Raw genomic sequence first — 17,426 nt, 5'->3', positions numbered from 1 at the left:
CCTACCATCACAGGAGTATTATTTTAACTACAATACAATCTCTATTTTCCAAATGTCCTAGGGGACACTGAGTAAGTTCAGATAATTGAGGTTGTGGATAATCAAGGCAATTTTCAATGTAACAGACATTGGGAGACATGATCTTGTTTTAGATAACAGAGTTTCAGAAAAATGAACTTTGGATAAATTAGGTTGTATTATAGACCTTCGTTATAGTGCTTTGAAGATGCAGAACAATGAAAACAATTTTTTTTTTGTTCCTACTGGGCTAAGCACAATGTGGGTGTTGTTTTCCTTTAATGTTAGTGATAACACTGATTTCCTGCTCCATCCTTCATGGGAATAAATGCACATATCCTAAAGAAAAACATACACAGCTGAAAGATGTATAGGTGAAGAGATCTGAACCTTGTTTACTTTCTTGTTTGGTTCTTGTTAACACTAATTCAGAGATTTGACCACCAATGAACAATGACACCTTTGCTTAGCACCTTGTTCTCTGGTGTCTGAAAATGAAAATGGAGTAAATTAAGTCTCCTGACAGTTCCGATAAGTTCTTGTCAGCATTTAGCACATATTCATGGAGAAACCAAAATAATGTTTTGGCAAACATACAGTTCATCCCCTATGTCTGATTAACAGTTCTTTGTTAAAGTCAGAGAAAAGAAACTGGCTACCACTGCAGTACAATTCTGTATGTACACATACATACATTTTACTGGGTATATGGTGGTGATATCTATCTGATAAATTTCATGGATATCATATGACCTCTTCCCATCCATCCACCTCAGAGGCACTTATTCTAGCATTCCAAACCCCTGAGCAAATTCATAAATAGACAGATGCACACAATACGCAGGCATCAGTACAGAAAAGTACTTAAGCATGGGTCTAAGTGTATTACTGAATTTGCCATTGTGAACCTTTAGATTTGTACCCACTTACACCATGATTAATTTTTTCCCCTGTATATGTTAATAAACTTATTTTTTGACTCCACTCAGTTCAAGAATTGACCACTTGATTACCTAGCACAGACTAATATATTAGTTTATTGTATTTTATTTTCCATGTGAAACTACTGCAATGACCAACAAAGGCTGTTCCATAAGTTTCCATGGGTAAGTGTATTATTTATACATCTCATATTTTGAATATAAGTTAGCAAAAACAGAAAATGCAGTTTAGACTTTCATCAAATTGCTGAATCCTCCGCACAAGAATACCTTGAAATCTATATTAAAATACACATTAACCAGCTATGACAAGGGACAGTGATCAGGGTTAACTAGTCCAGTGCAAAGCCAATAAAAGAGACAATATCAGTATAGGATTCTAAAAGGATCCCTGAGAGCATTCATAAAATAACTTATTTCATAGAAGAGTCTTAAACATTTAAGAGCTTAGTCCTTTCCAATCCTTCTTTCCTATTCAAAACTAGAGCTGGTCAGAAACTGAAACGAAAATTTAATAGTCTCCTCCCTCCCCTCCCCCTTTTGTTGTTGAAATATAGTTTCCCAGAAATATCCCAATCAACTCTACTCAGAACTCTCATTGACTTCCCCGGGCATGACACATGATTGCAGAATTGGGCCAAAATATTTTCCACCTCAACACTACATTTATTTGCAGTGTTGTTGTAGTCGTGTTGGTCCCAGGATATTAGAGAGACAAGGTGGGTGAGGTAATAACTTTTAATGGACCAACTTCGGTAGATGACAGAGACAAGCTTTCAAGTTTACAAAGAGCTCTTCTTCAGGTCTGAGAAAGGTACTCAGCATGTCACAGCTGGACACAAGGTTCCACGCTCAAGAGCGTGTCAAGTTTGTCCAATAAAAGATATTACCTCACCCACCTTGTCACTCTCATACACATATTTAGGCTTTATGTAAACATATAGGTCACCTGCGTAAGTGCTTTGGTCAATTGGGCCCATAGTTAAGATTCATAGAAATATATGGCCAGTCATTTTAAAACTGCTGTTAATTACTAGTTTACAACAGCTATACCGCAAAATTTCATGTTAACAGCAGTTTGGTAAAGGCAATCATTTTTGCAAACACATACCATATGCCCGATAGAAACAGTTACAGTGCATGTGACTAAGTAGTGGGTTTTGGACCACGTAGGGCAGTTATGACCTCTCATATAATCTCGCTGCTATTCTTGCACATACAATCTACGTTCTAAATATTCTCAGCAGGATAGTTTGGTTGAAACTCAGTCCCTTAAAATTTATCATGCATGCACAGAAATTAAGATTTTCTCATTATTTGTTGGCTTTCCACTGCCCCCATATAATCGAACATACTGGACTAATCTGTAAAAATGTAAAACCGTCTGTTTAGTTCTAGTATCATAAAATGCACATTTTCAGTATCTTATCCATTATAAAAATATTAGTTCTCAGCCTTGTTATGATAATATTTTTATACTCCTGCCTTTATAACAAAAACACTGATTCAAGCCTAAACATTGTAGAATGATGCAAATCAAACTACTATAATTTCAGGAGGTTAGGGTGGAGCTTACTCACATAATAGATTTTTAATTTATTCCCAAATTCAGAATTTAGCAGCAAGGGAATTTTTTTGCCCAATTTTTAATGCTTTCCTATCTGTAATGAAAATTCTGCTTCCCAGCAGAGTTTGGCGCCTACAACATAAGAGACGCTCCTCAACAATGTACATAGATATGTAACCGAATCTTCTTAAAATTGAAATAGTCACCACTTAATCAGAAGTTTTATAAAAGAGTGAAAATTATTTAAAATCCTACAGAAACATGGCATTTTTAGGAGCTAATTCTCAAACCTCTGGCCTTGATCCAGCAAAGTACTTAAGCGTGTGCTTAATTTTATGCATGAATTTTATGGATATCACAAATGCAAACGTGTCAGTGGGACTGCTCATGAATTTCAAGTTAAGCATGCGAGTATGTGCCTTTGCTGGATCAGGGTCAGAATGTTCAGCACCTTGTAGGCTTGAGCACTTGGGTCCTCACCAAACAAAGCATTTAACCACATGAGCAGACTCACTGGACTACTCACATGCTTACATTTACACATGTGCTTAAAGTACCTTCCTGAAAAGGCCTTACAGAGCAATATTGTATTAGCTATAAAATTTGAAGCCGCATATAATTAACACACAGCTTGTTCAACAATGTTATCTGTTGACATTAACTGTTTCTTAAAGCTTAGGGGATGCCTTGTTCTAAGAATTCACTTTTAAAAAGCACATAAGAAAAAGTTTTTAAAAGCTGCTTTGAGAGTATGAAAAATGATATAACCAAGCCTCATTATGTTCTTCATTTCTTCCTCTGACATCTTTTTACTGATATCTAGAGAGAAAAGAAAAAAACAAACATCAATCTATTCAAATAAGAATCAATGCATTTTATTCTCTCTCTTAAAGAAGCTGGAGAAAGCCACAATCAAACTTCTGTATACAAACATCACTGAAGTTCCTTAAATTTCAGATCCAGATCCAAGCTTTGCTGTTTAAGCCTTCTTTTCCATGGAAAATAAAATAATCAAATAGTCACTTCCCAAATAGAGCTAGTTTTATTATTTTAGACTGCAGATTATGTGAAAGTCCAACCCTGAAAGATCCCTGAGAGCTATCACTTCCATCCACAGGATATTTTCCACACTCAATGAGGTCACTCCATTTGTGATATGCAATCTTAAAAAATGTGATCTATCCCAAACAACAGCCATAAAAACAGGGAAAAACATCAGATACTTACATGCAAATTTAGCAAAGACATGTTAATCCAGGGGGAACAAAAAGTAAAACCACGTTTCTGTAGCAGTGCTGGGATACTGTTTAGTAACTAAACTACCAAGCAAAAAATGTCACAGCAACACTTCATAATGACCATTCTGCTACTGCTGGCCTTTCATTGTTACTATATTTAAATCCTCACTGTGGTCGGAAACATTATTTTATGTATCTGGCACAATATGCTTTTTATAATTTCTTACAGCTTCGTGTTAAGGAAGTTTCAAAGTTGCAAAATGTATTTTATTCTTTTCTAAAGGGAAAGGATATTTAAAAAAAAATTGTCTTTTTTTTTTTTAACCTGAAAGCTCTACTGCTTTTGGAAACAGCTTGTCATGCATGAATTTCTGCTGGACCAAAGACATTCACTAATAAAATTACTATTGTTATAAGTTACTGCATGGCTGACAGCTGTAGTTGAGATGTGACATACTAATGCAGAATGCATCTGTGCTCACAGGAAGAACTCCAGACTTGCCCTGGCGAGCAGGGATGAATGTAGAATTCATGTACAGAAAATTGGTGCACTAGATAAGAAGTCAAGATAGATACTTTCCATCTGTAACAGACTTGTTCTGTTGGTGACCTATCCCCCACCCATTCAGAAGAGTTAATTTGACCTGCCTTTTTAAGAGCAAAGTTCACAACTCATTTAACTCATGTAAAGGTTTGCTTTTAAAACTGTATTTCATTGGTGCTCTGACTTTTAAAACTTCAAAGTGTAAAACCCAGAATCAGTGTTTGCTTTAGAAATCCACTCTCCATGCTTCTGCCCTTTCCTACATTTCTATCCTCAGCTTCTCCTATAACACCTTCCAATCTCTGTGTTCCATTCAAGCTTTCCTCCTGACCATTCTCTTCATTCACTTCCAACTCTGTGCCCTCTTCCTCACTGCCTTTTCAATGCTTGAAGCAGACTTCCAGTTAACATAAACCAAGCTTCGTCACGGTCTTCCAAAATACTTCTAAACCACCACAGATTGCTTGACGCATTCCAGTTATAATAGCCATAAAAGTTTGCTTTTCCCCACTTGGAACTCAAAGGTGGGATTTTCCTAAAGTACTCATCATTGGCCTAACTACTCCCACTGAAGTTAATTGGAATTCTACCATTGACTTCAATGGGAACAGTTAGGGTAATAATGAGTGGTTTTGAAAACATCCTTAGACTCTAGGTCACAACTGTTTGTTTAAAACTCTTACCAATTCACAAGAATGTTTCCTACAAGCTGATCTTTAGTATTCCATATGGTGCCACAATGCTGGAAATCACTTACACTCCCAGGATAGAAAATTAGTACAGCAAAGTGACAAGGGAGGTCTCAAAAGAGTTGCTTATAACTGACAGGAAGAACACAGACGTGATGACATCCGGTCTTAATTTTTAAAAGTTGGTTAGTTGACAGATATTGACTTCAGAATGGTACAGGAACCTCTGCTGAATGGTCCGGTGTAAAAGGGCTGAAGACAGTTACAGATCAGAGTGATCAGAATGTCCTGGCTCTGCATGGTTTTCTTTCTTTCTTTCAAACCCACCATGTTCTGAGATTTATCTTTCGCCTTGTTTCCTACAACTTATTTGTAAAGCAGTGAACAAATATATAAACTATGATCAGATTAACATGGTTTATATTATATGTGTATGTGAATTATTTCTTTATTTCATTGTCATGTCAGTCCTTCCATCCCAACTTCCTTACACAGCAAAACAAAAGTTGGGGCACCCAAGAGTTTGCTGAACACTTCTGACTGAACTGAAAAAAAATCAAAACATTTTGGTAATGTCAAAACAAAATGTTTAATTTCCACTCAAAAAATTGTTTTGATTTTAGGCATTGCAGAAAAGAGCTGGATCTTGGCTGGGGAGGAGAAGGTCCTTCTGCCTCACTTGGACACTTTAGCCAAGTGGCTCACATGGGAGACTGGGTTCAATTTCCCTCTGTGCCTGATGCGGTGACCTTGAGTCTCCCCCATTACAGAAGAGCACCCTAGCCACTAGATTATGGAATATTCTGGTCTGCAGCTTTCTCAGTCTCTCCTGTTGAAGCTATTCCACTGTTTATAAAATACATGAATAATCAATTAGCCAGAGAGAAAGACTATTGGCTGGTGGTTAGGGCACCCCCCTCCCCTTTTGCTTATTTGGATTTATTGAGATTTGGTCATTAGGCTTATTTGAAAATCTCAGTCTTTGTCTTTAAATAAACATTTGGCAACTTATTTTGGTAAGAAGCTATGATTCTTGGAAACAAACAGTGAAAGATACATAGATTTTTTTAGCAGATTTATCACACAACTTTTCAGTGATCCTATAATTTTTCAAGAAGGTGTAGAGGTGTATATACAGGGAAGCACTATGGGGGCACGTCTACACAAGGATAAGAGACTCACAGGCCAACTGCGGCTGGCCCAGGTCAGCTGACTCAGGCTTGTGGGCTAAAAATTTCTGTGTAGCTGTTCAGGCTCAAGCTGGAATCCAAGCTCTGGGATCCTATGAGGGTGGAAGGTCCCAGAGTTCAGGCTCCAGCCTGAGCCCAAACGTCTACACAGCAATTTTTTAGCCCTGGAGCCAGAACCAGCTGACCCAGACCAGCCAAGGGCTTTTTATCTCTGTGTAGACATACCCCAAGTGCCACAGCTTATCTAAAACTCAGCATACTTCTATGAATACAGAAAACACAACAAACATTTGTTTCATACATCAATTTATTATGCTATATTAGTTTTATTATTTATTGCAATTACAACAAAAACAACGCAGGAATTCTGGTTGCAAAGATAACATGCCCTAAGCAGCTCTCACATCATGTGCTTTGACCAGGGCTAATAAGGAAACCTTAAGAAGCTGCTCTAGTCTGATTTTATACAACATGTAAATCTCAGAAATGTAACACACTCACTGAATCCAAAAATCCTGCTTCAAAATCCTCATTAGTTGACGGACTAAATAAATCAACAACAAAAAAACTCAGGGGACAAGGGTTAGCTTTAGAACAATAGTAACTACAAAAATAATTATGTACCAAAATATATGTTTTAGTTTCAAATCTTTATTTTGTTGCTTTAGTTTTTGCACTAAAGAAAGCAGACATGGTTTTCATTCCAGTCTTGTCAACTTTGGCCAGAGCTTTCTGAGCAGCAGACATCTTGCTAGTTGTCTGTTAACGAAATGAGGTAAAAAGAGAAAAATTACTGAGCAAATCTACAGGAGGGGATGCTAATCTACAAACTCATACATACTGAAATCAATTAAAGGTTTGCTTGGTTTCTTAGTCTACAGTATGCCGCAGGGAAAGATGATGTGGGATAAAATTGAAGGAAAAAACAACAACTTACAATACAATTGAGATTTTTCAATAGAAAATAGTTGTCATGAATTATCTAACCTCAAAGACAAAGCATCTGTTAAAAGAACAAGGAAGCAAAATCTCTCTCCCTCCTGCAGAATGAGGTATCCTAACTCAAATGCTTACATTGGATAATCCTGGAGTGTACATTAACAGGAATAATGCATGCAACATAACAGATGCATACTGTACCCTGTGACTCAATCTCATGATTAGGTTGTCAGCAGGCTGAATTACAGCCTTGCATTACAGATAATGAATAATTCACACTGATTTACTATCGAAATCTTTTAGAACAGTGAAATAAAGGGAAAGAGAGGAAAGGACACACACGATGAAAGAGGTAACCAAGATTTGAAAAGCATGTTGAGGCCACTGGGACAGCTTCCTAGAGACTGTTACACCTAACACACATTTTATGTGCTACATTTTATAGAGCTGACCTCTTTCCTTTCTTACATTTTAAAATAGTATGCTTCACATCTCTAGCCATTTTCCCTATTAAGAAATCTTTGCATTGACCTTTCCTTCTGATAGTCCTCCTACTGTAGGACTTCACAATTTCACTCAATTTGGGTTCAGCTATGATGTTATGGACAGGATAATGATATGCAACCAACAGTAAGACTGTCTGCATTACTTACAGTGCAAACAAAAACACTGCCAAAGTATTTTAAAAGTGCAGTACACTGAACAGAACCCACGAGCCAATTCATCCTTCCCAGATGCTCTTAACTACATATTTTGTTATTTCAGAAGTAAATCAAATTTAATATTAAAGCTTTCTTCAGACTTTTTTTGTATCTTTGTGCCAAGATTCAAAACGGCATGTACATTGTATGGGAGTGGGGAAAAAATGGAGCTTTTGAGTCATTTATCACAAGAATTTAGGGGCACTCCTGTACCTTCTTTTAAGGCTGTGGAACGCCCCCTTGGAATGACAAAATGGTAGACTCCATTGGACTTCCCTGAAAACTCGCATTGAAGCTGGTAAATTAGGCAGCTTGGTATTGATTTACTTTATTAACCCACACAAACAACTGCATCATACATCATCTGTGGGTAAATTAAGACCTGTTTGAAAATGTCTGGGAATTTAAATCAATGTTGCCTCCCTTGTCCCTTTTTTAAATAATACAATAGCAAACTAATTGCACTATCATTTTCCATAATAAATAAATAAATAATAATAATCTTTTACATTGCTGTAGTAGCTTTCATCCAAGGGGCTCAGAAAGCTTCATAAACATTCACTAAGCCTTATAACATTTGTTAAGTAAGTGGCTATCTCAGGCCCACCACTAAAACCCAGTCACCTTTGCAGTTATTTAACATTACACTGCAACACTACACAACAGTTTAGGATGGGAAATTAAGACTTATCATGTCAAATGGAAACTGCAGGTAGAGTTTAAAGAAGCAGAATGTAATTGCTTTCACTAAATGTTTTTCAGGACTCTTGAATCAACACTTCTATGGTACCTCTTATGAAACGTGCCATGATAAATGGTGATAATACATGGTCACAACCTTCATTTTAAGCCTTTTTGATTGCTTCAAAATTTTCTGACCTGCCTTATTCACAAACAATTAAGTTTCTCAAAAAACTATTGACTGCTTTAGAAGACATAGCAGGATCAATACATTAAGGGGGTAAAATACCAGGAAGAGTAAAAGGACAGTGCTGCCATGAGAACAAATGGATATAAACTGACCATGAGTAAATTTAGGCTGGAAATTAGAAGAAGGTTCCTAACCATCAGAGGAGTGAGGTTTGGGAACAGCCTTCCAACTGGAGTAGCAGAAACAAGGAACCTAACTGGTTTCAAGATGGAGCTTGATAAGTTTATGAACAGGATTATATGATGGGGTTGTCTGAGATAGCAGGGAACTGGACTCAATGACCTAGGAAGTCACTTTCAGTCTTTGGTTCTTAGCAAGGTGAACCCACCTACAATACAGTATATTGATTTTTATTCAGAACATGTTGAATGTACTTTCCGAAAACATCTATTTTATATTTGCTTTTCTGACTAAGAGGCAAATTGCAAAAAAGGGGGCTCCTGTATAACTATTTGACCAGTATTAAAACACGCTTTAACAAAATGTGAGCATGCACACACATAAAGCACATGTACCTTTTTGTTCTTGAGATCACTGCTGTTAAACTTAGTATAGTCTTCTTCTGCTTCCACAGGTGCATCTGAGAATTTCCTTTTCTGAAATGTTAGAGTGATGAAGTTGCTCTGTCAACCACTACTGTGATGTACACACATTGAATGTTAATGCTGAAAAGGCCTGCGGGCTTTCTGGTGTAAGCTAGACACTGAAATGGCACAGGCAACTGAACAAGTAATATGCAATATTCATAACAGTCTCCTCAAGAAGCAGGAGGATAAACAGTCTCTCTTCACTATTCAGAGAGCTTTGGTTAGTTTTGTAGGAAACACATTTTCTTCTCTTTTGCCCACAGAAGACTGATTTATAGAATCACTTACATACACATCTGAATTTCCATCCTTTGCCTTTAGTTTTTAATTCAGAGACTATGTGACTCATCTTTATGGATTAGTGCTAGAAAGTATTATCAACTGGCCAAGGAACAGGGGACAAAACTCAAGTCCTCATGGTCTCTTGGGACTGGAAAGCACCAAGCAATCCTACATTGGGAACAATGTCTAATCTGTTTGTTGTGTACAACCTCTCTTAGGATCCTTACCTGCCACAATCTGGTAACGTTCATATGTTGACTTGTTTGACATACATTGACTTGTTTTTGCTCAATGCTCTCCAATTTTAGTTCAGTGACAATCTAAGAGCTTAACTGTTCAAGTTGCTAGCTATCCTTAACTACTATTGAAGTCAATGGAATTCAAGGGAGTTCAGACTTGACATGATCAGGCCTTAAGAGTGCATGTTTTTTCCCTACGCTGTGTGTATTTGGCATTTCACAAATGTAATGAGTGCTTTTTTTTTAAAAAATTTTCAGAGACAATTACCATTGCCTTAATATCCTGTGAAATCTGAGCTGCGGCCTTTCTAGTTTCTGTGCCAGAGTGAGTGATACTGCAAGTAACTTGAATGGTAACCGTTCCATTTTAAATCCCTATTTTTCACTCTATTTATTGGCACTTGTGATCTCTCTCACTCTGGCACAAAAAACAGGTCTGCATCTTAGATTTCTCAGGCCCTTAGGACCAGATCCAACAGCAGCTTTTTTTTTAGTTCAATTGGAGTTGGAGCAGGCCCTTTGGGAGGTAGTTTTCTTAAATGCTGCACTATAAGAACATTTTTAAATGACAGCCTAACAATAAAAGATGATGTCCCTCTTTTGGAATCTTCATGTTTTTAACTTTCAGTAAAACTTTTGCAGTTCAGCTCTAAATGATCTTAAGTATTTTGCGTGGCTATATATTATGATCTGTCAGTACCAGACTTCCTACCCTGAAAAGATATAGTGATTACAATGCAAGTTTGGTGGTTACAATTAATGGAATGGTTGGCATATGTCACATGAAGAATTCAGACTTCCTCAAAAAATCTTGTAATGGAAGAGTAAGCTTTCTAATATCCCCCAGCTAGTGGACATTTGTAGCTAAACTCTAAGGCTCCTGTGTCTCTCTCCCTTCGGACATTTATTTTAGATTATTATTTAACAAACAATTACTTTGTACTAGTAAGACACGTACATCAGATATGTCTTGATTTGTAGGAACCATATATTTTGTTCTTACAAACACCTGCTTTCACATAAAAGAAATTTTAAAATAAGCTAAAACAGAAGGTTTAAAGCAAATCAGATTTCACCTAATTTATGGCTTGGTCTTCTGAAGCAGTGAGATAAAACATATTAAAGTAGCATTTTAGGCCCTGAACCTACAAAGATTTACACATGTGCTCAACACACCGTGAGCAGCCATGTGGAAGTCAATGGGACCGCAGACATTATTTCACAGTCAAACTATTGAACAAAATTCTAAAAATGGCTTTAGCTGTAATCACACTGCTGATTATTTTTAGAAGTCACTAGACCTTTCTAAAAACAAATTCTCAGCACTATCCAAACAGCATAATAGACATTCATACATATTGTATAATCCACATCACAAGAACGCTCAACAGAGTTAGTGTAACACCTAATGAATATGACTCGGCTCAAGATAGAATCAAAGGAATAAATTGTGGCCACAGTTACTTCCATGTGGTTGGATAGATGTAACTTTTATGAAAAAGACATGAAGTCATATAGTTCCATCAACCTACCAACAAGAGAGGCTCAAATTTTTTGATTTTTCATTATAAAACAGTAAAAAATTGACAAAAATTGTTCCTGGTTTTTGACTAGCTACAAAGATGACTGAAATTTTGATGAATAAAAAATAGAAAAATATTTGGCAACATTTTTGTGATCCACCTCCCCCTATATTTCTGATCAGTGCTACTACAATGCAGGTTTGCTCCTTACTGCGTATTTTTTAATGCTTTGTCCAGTCTAGTTTTAATTGCCTCAAACATTTGAGAGAGACTAATCCACAACAAAACGTATCTATTAAGAAGTTTTATTGTTATTCTATCTTAAAATTTTCCCTATTTTACTATTTTCCTACCTTTAGCGGGGGGTCTGCTTCTGGACTTGTAAGTTCTGGAAGCCTTCAGAATAAAAGATTTTAAGTTACAGTTTTCATATAGAAACAAATTAATATATTGGAATAAAACTTTTGAATATGTTAACTTCAAATTACATTACTCTCCCACAAAGAGGGCATCAATGCTAATCCTATCAGTCACCCTCAAAATATTTTCCACTTCATTTCATATTAATTTTATGACACACTAATGATGAGAGCCAAGTTTTCGAAAGAAGTGGCTAGCAGGGTGCCCATTAGGTTTAATCATCTTAGGTGACAACTGAAAGAGGCCTGAGTTTCAGAAAGTGTTGAGCAAACACCCTCTGAAAATCGGTCCCCTTTAATGGTGTCAAGTCAGACACCCAAAACTGAGGAAAACCCAAATCACTAGTTACTTCTGAAAAGCTTGGCTATGATCTGTGAAAAGATATTTTATGGACATTTTACACTTCTGAAGGGTAAACTGCTAGTACATTCCTAGGCCCTGATCCTACAATATGTTTCATGCAGACTGCACATGCACAGAGCCCCAGCAAAGCACCAGGGGATGCCACAGTCTTCTTGCAAACAATGAAGTGTAAGATCAGGGCCCTAATCCAGGATTACCTTCTGAATTCACCCAAGACACAACATAGCTTAGATTTTAAATTAAGCCCCAGAAAAATTGCGTTGGGATGGAGATAGCAGCTTATTGAGTGAGAATGGAGAGGCAGTGTAGCTTAATAGCTAGAGCACTACAGTGGAACCCAGGAATTCTAGGTCCTATTCCTGGCACTGCAACTAGCCCACTGGGTTTCTTGGGTAAGTAACTTCACCTCTCTCTGTCTCAGCATCTCCTCTATAAAATGGTGATAACAACGACCTTTGTAAAGAACTTTGAGATGAATGGATTTAAAGTACTATGAAGGGCTAGGTATTATTATCATAATTATTAGTATATTTCTACTAGCAAAACATGCTGTTTACATTCACAACGCCAACCTAGATTTAATAAAGAGAGCTCCACTCCTCCTAAGAATGGCCATACTGGGTCAGAACAATGGTCCATCTAGCCCAGTATCCTGTTTTTTGACAGTGGCCAGCGACAGATGCTTCAGAGAGAATGAACAAAACAGGGAAATTATTGAGTAATCCATCCTGTCAACCAGTCCTGGCTTCTGGCAGTCAGAGGTTTAGAGGCACCCAGAGCATGGGGAGGCGTCCTTGACCATCCTAGAGAACATCTATTGATGAACCTATCCCCCACGAACGTACCTAATTCTTTTTTGAACCTGGTTATAGCTTTGACATTCACAAAATCACATGGCAAACAATTCCAAAGGTTGACTGTGCGCTGTGTGAAGAATTACTTCCTTTTGTTTGTTTTAAACTTGCTGCCTATTAATTTCATTGGGTGACCCTGGGTTCTTGTGTAATGTGAAGGGGTAAATAACACTTATTCACTTTCTCCAAACCCTTCATGATTTTATAGATCTCTATCATTACCCCCTTAGTCATCTGTCTTCTAAGCTGAACAGTCCCAGTCTTTTTTTAATCGCTCCTCATATGGAAGCTCTTCCATACCCCTAATCAATTTTATTGCCCTTCCCTGTACTTTTTTCCAATTCTAATATCTTTTTTGAGACAGAGTGACCAGAACTGCACATAGTGTTCAAGGTATGGGCATACCAGGTATTTATATAGTGACATGATATTTTCTGTCCCTTTCCTAATAGTTCCTACCACTGTTAGCTTTTTGACTGCTGCTGCACTTCAGCAGATGTTTTCAGAGCACTATCCATGATGACGCCAAGATCTCTTTCTGAGTAGTGACAGCTAATTTAGACCCCATCATTTTGTACGTATAGTTGGGATTATGTTTTCCAATATGCATTACTGTGCACTTATCAACACTGAATTTCATCTGTTATTTTGTTGCCCACACACCCAGTTTTCTGAGATCCTTTTGTAACTCTTCCCAGTCAGCTTTGAACTTAACTATCTTAAGTAATTTTGTATTGTCTGCAAATTTTGCCACATCACTGTTTACCCTCATTTCCTGATCATTTATGAATATCTTGAACTACACTGGTGCCAGTATAGATCCTTGGGGGACCCACTATTTACTTCTCACTTCATACCCTTTGTTTCCTATCTTTTAACCAGTTACTAATCCATTGAAGAACTTTCCTTTTATCCCATGCCTGAAGAACCTTTGGTGAGGGACCTTCTTTCAAAGTCTTTCTAAAAGTCCAAGTACACTATGTCCACTGGATCACCTTTGCCCACATTTGACGATACCGTCAAAGAATTCTAACAGGCATGATTTCTCTTTACAAAAGCTGTGTTATTTCTTCCCCAATATATCATGTTCATCTATGTGTCTGACAATTCTGTTCTTTGCTATTGCTGGCACTGAAGTTAGGCTCACTGGCCTGTAATTGCCATGATTGCCTCTGAAGCTTTAAAAAAAAAAATTGGCATTACATTAGCTGTCCTCCAGTCATCTGGTACAGAGGCTGATTTAAGTGATAGGTTACATACCATAGTTAATTGTTCAACAATTTCAGATCTGAGTTCGTCCAGAGCTCTTGGGTGAATACCATTTGGTCCTGTTATTGATAAACTAAACTGTAATAAGTTTGTTCCAGAACTTCCTCTACTGACACCTCAATTTGGAACAGTTCCTCAGATCTGTCAACTAAAAAGAACTGGTCAGGTGTGGGAATCTCCCTCACATCTATGCGATGAAGACTGATGCAAAGAATTCATTTGGGTTCTCGGCAATGGCTTTGTCTTCCTTAAGTGCTCCTTTAGCACCTTGATAACTCATTGGCCCCCCAATTGTTTGGCAGGCTTCCTGTTTCTGATAAACAGCAAAACATTTTTTTAAAGTAAGTTTTTGTGTCTTTTGCTAATTGCTTTTCAAATTCTTTTTTGGCCTGCCTACTTATACTTTTACATTTGACTTGCCAGAGTTTATGTTCCTTTCTATTTTCTTCAGTAGGATTTGACATTTAATAAGTGACAAAAATATCTCTATCATTCACTGTAACTTAATGAACTTAATGGTCAAAGTTACAGTATTCAATAGAAAAGGTCATTTGCAGAGCAATGTGTGTCATATAACGCTAACAAATAATTAAAACAATACTTACTGTAAGTACTTAGATAGCTCAGCACTCAGATCTTCAGGAATATACTCTGATATTAAACCATGGGCATATCGTACATAGTCATCTGAAAGTTAAAAAAAAAAAAAAAGTGATTCGGGGAAGACAGAGTGCATCCATGTTATACAGTCACAGGACTTCTTTCCAATCCATGCTCTTGTATGTCACTATAACCCATGATGATGAGCTAATGCTAAGAAACTACTAACAGACACGTGATCTTTCTCTTTGTTGAGTAGTTTATGTTATATGACACTTGTAGGTTTAATTAAAAAGCAAGGAGTTGCTATGCTTACTTTGTCAGCACAGATGTTATTAATCTCTGTGGCATGTACTTTACAAAACCTGTTTGCTTTCTGAGAACACTAAATATAATGTATTTTTCTGCACAATTAATTTAAAAAAAATGCTGCAGAAGTAAAAAGCTGACTCAACAAAATGTGTAATCATTAATTTTAAAGCATCTGGATCCTACAATTATTTGGCAAGAGTTTCAGTACTAAAATATATTTCTGGCTTCAACTGAAAACAATTAGATGAGACAATGAGTCTATTTCAAAGCCTTGTACTTAATGTCAGTATTTTATGAAAAATGCCAAGGCATATCTAAACATCACTGGCAAGACAGGATAATTATCTGTGGAAATATGAACTACTAGAAGCTGTTTTCAGGATAGGGAACTCTTGCTATAGAAGTTTTTCTGGAAATCAAACCTTTGGCAACATGAAGTCCTAAAACATCTCTTTTTCTGTCCCCCTCCCCACAAACAAGGCTTAGATCCTACAAACTCTTCTTGATGTCAATGGGGCTATTAGAGAGTAACTTTACTCACATGCATAAATGTTTGCACAAGCAGATTCCAAGCCAATACTTTGCCTCTTAATTAGCTTTAAAAGAGCCAAGCACTTCAACTCCACCCCCACTCTCCCCAGAACTATATGGAAGCATATGGTAAATCAGCTCCCAGAGTAGCAAAGATGTATTTCTCCTGTGTCAGATGGTTTGTTACACACAGTTACATGACATTTTGTAATAGCATGAAGCAAATTGGTGCCAAAACAAATAAAATTAATAAACTGGTCCCAGTGTGCACATTTTAGCTATACTGGCACCAATTTCCTGTGTGCTTTACAACAACAAAAAGCAGATCTCCTCCTTCCTTAGCCCCCTTTGGCATCCAAAACCATAAAGGAGCGGTCCAGATCCAACACACCGATTCTGAACTTCACCCTTATACCCAATCTATACCTAAACAGAGATGTTCTTGTTATCTTGCTCTTCTTTTTATGGCCCTGAATTGTTAGGTCAAGTCAGTTACTACAGCAATTCTTCTCTTCTGTCAGACCCAGATATGAGGCTGCATCACCCCCACCCTCCAGAAATCTTCACTGGCTTCCTTATTTATCTAAAAATCCAATACAGAGTTTTCCAAGGAGTTCCTGCTGCCACCCTAACCCATACCCTAACTCTTAACCTGCCACCATCTTTTCCATTTATTCAGGCCATTTGCTTCTCTTCTCAAATGTCAGAGAATTTTGTATATCCCTTCCTTGTATTTTCTCAGTGGGCTTCTCCCACACTGCTCTCACCATATGAAATAGCCTCCCTAATAGCAAATCTCATCTCAAATCCCATCTCTTCTCCCTAGGTTATCTGACTCTCAACCTTCCCTTCTAATAAAACATTCAGATCCTAAATGCTAATCCTTCCTTGTTTCCCTGGTACTCATTCTCCCATTGGATGCCCCACAACACTTCTGCCTTATCAACAGATGCTACGTGGCGGTTATTACTGTAATCTACACAGCTGCATTTACAGATAGACAGTGAAGATTTCTGCCATACTCTTGAATCAACAACTGTATGCAAAAATAAATTGCACTCTCTTATCACTGAATGATGATAAAAAATAAGTGTTGAGTAAGTTCCTTTTGACTTTCTGCCATTCCCTTTGCTACATACAGTAGTTAGAGAGACTTTAGAATCTCCTCCAAAACTGATCTACCTTTAACTCACAATATTCCCTCCTTCAATGTAGTTCTTTTAAATCTAGATCCCTTTCAATGGCAAAACTATAATAAAGAATATACACACCTTCCTGTAAGGTAGGAGGATACAAGAGAAAACATTGTAGATTGAGACTAACAATAAATTTACCAAAGATAATGGTTAAATATAGTAAAGATGGACCTGATCTGACAGTTGCAATTTCCTTTTATTTATTTAATGTTTTTGGAAGTAATAAAAAGTTACTGTAAAGGCACGCAAGTCTCTCAGCACCACCTCCTTTCTGAAACTATATATTATAATGCACCCCCTATAAAACTGTCTAGATGGCTCTTAAATCTCATTTATGCTTTTTCCTTTGATATCATTACTTGATAACTCGTTTTCCACATACTCAGTACTCAGAGTTCAAGAAGCCTGCCACGATTACCTGCTCCTTGTTCCCTTATTTTTAGATTGCATGCAGGCTCCTGAACCTCCTAGTAAAGTGAATCATCTCTTTTG

General features: G+C 37.2%; 1 protein-coding gene across 2 annotated transcripts in view; it reads right to left on the bottom strand.

Annotated features, from left to right (window-relative positions):
• Nucleotides 1–1,037: 1,037 nt before the first annotated feature.
• Nucleotides 1,038–17,426, bottom strand: part of RNASEH2B (ribonuclease H2 subunit B) — a 59,914-nt gene continuing 43,525 nt past the window's right edge. Inside the window, exons 8-11 of one of the 2 annotated variants that reach the window (XM_034758528.1) lie at nucleotides 14,901–14,982; nucleotides 11,743–11,785; nucleotides 9,274–9,354; nucleotides 6,481–6,946 (exon numbers count right to left, since the gene is read on the bottom strand). In XM_034758528.1, coding sequence (XP_034614419.1) covers nucleotides 6,839–6,946; nucleotides 9,274–9,354; nucleotides 11,743–11,785; nucleotides 14,901–14,982 — 314 coding nt within the window. In that variant the 3' untranslated portion in view covers nucleotides 6,481–6,838. Of the gene's footprint in view, nucleotides 3,346–6,480; nucleotides 6,947–9,273; nucleotides 9,355–11,742; nucleotides 11,786–14,900; nucleotides 14,983–17,426 lie in introns of those variants that run through there. The other variant, XM_034758529.1, reaches the window with a different exon arrangement.

Source organism: Trachemys scripta, chromosome 1 (genome assembly GCF_013100865.1).
Source record: "Trachemys scripta elegans isolate TJP31775 chromosome 1, CAS_Tse_1.0, whole genome shotgun sequence".
NCBI lineage: Eukaryota > Metazoa > Chordata > Testudines > Emydidae > Trachemys > Trachemys scripta.
This window is presented reverse-complemented; position numbering and strand designations above follow the sequence as displayed.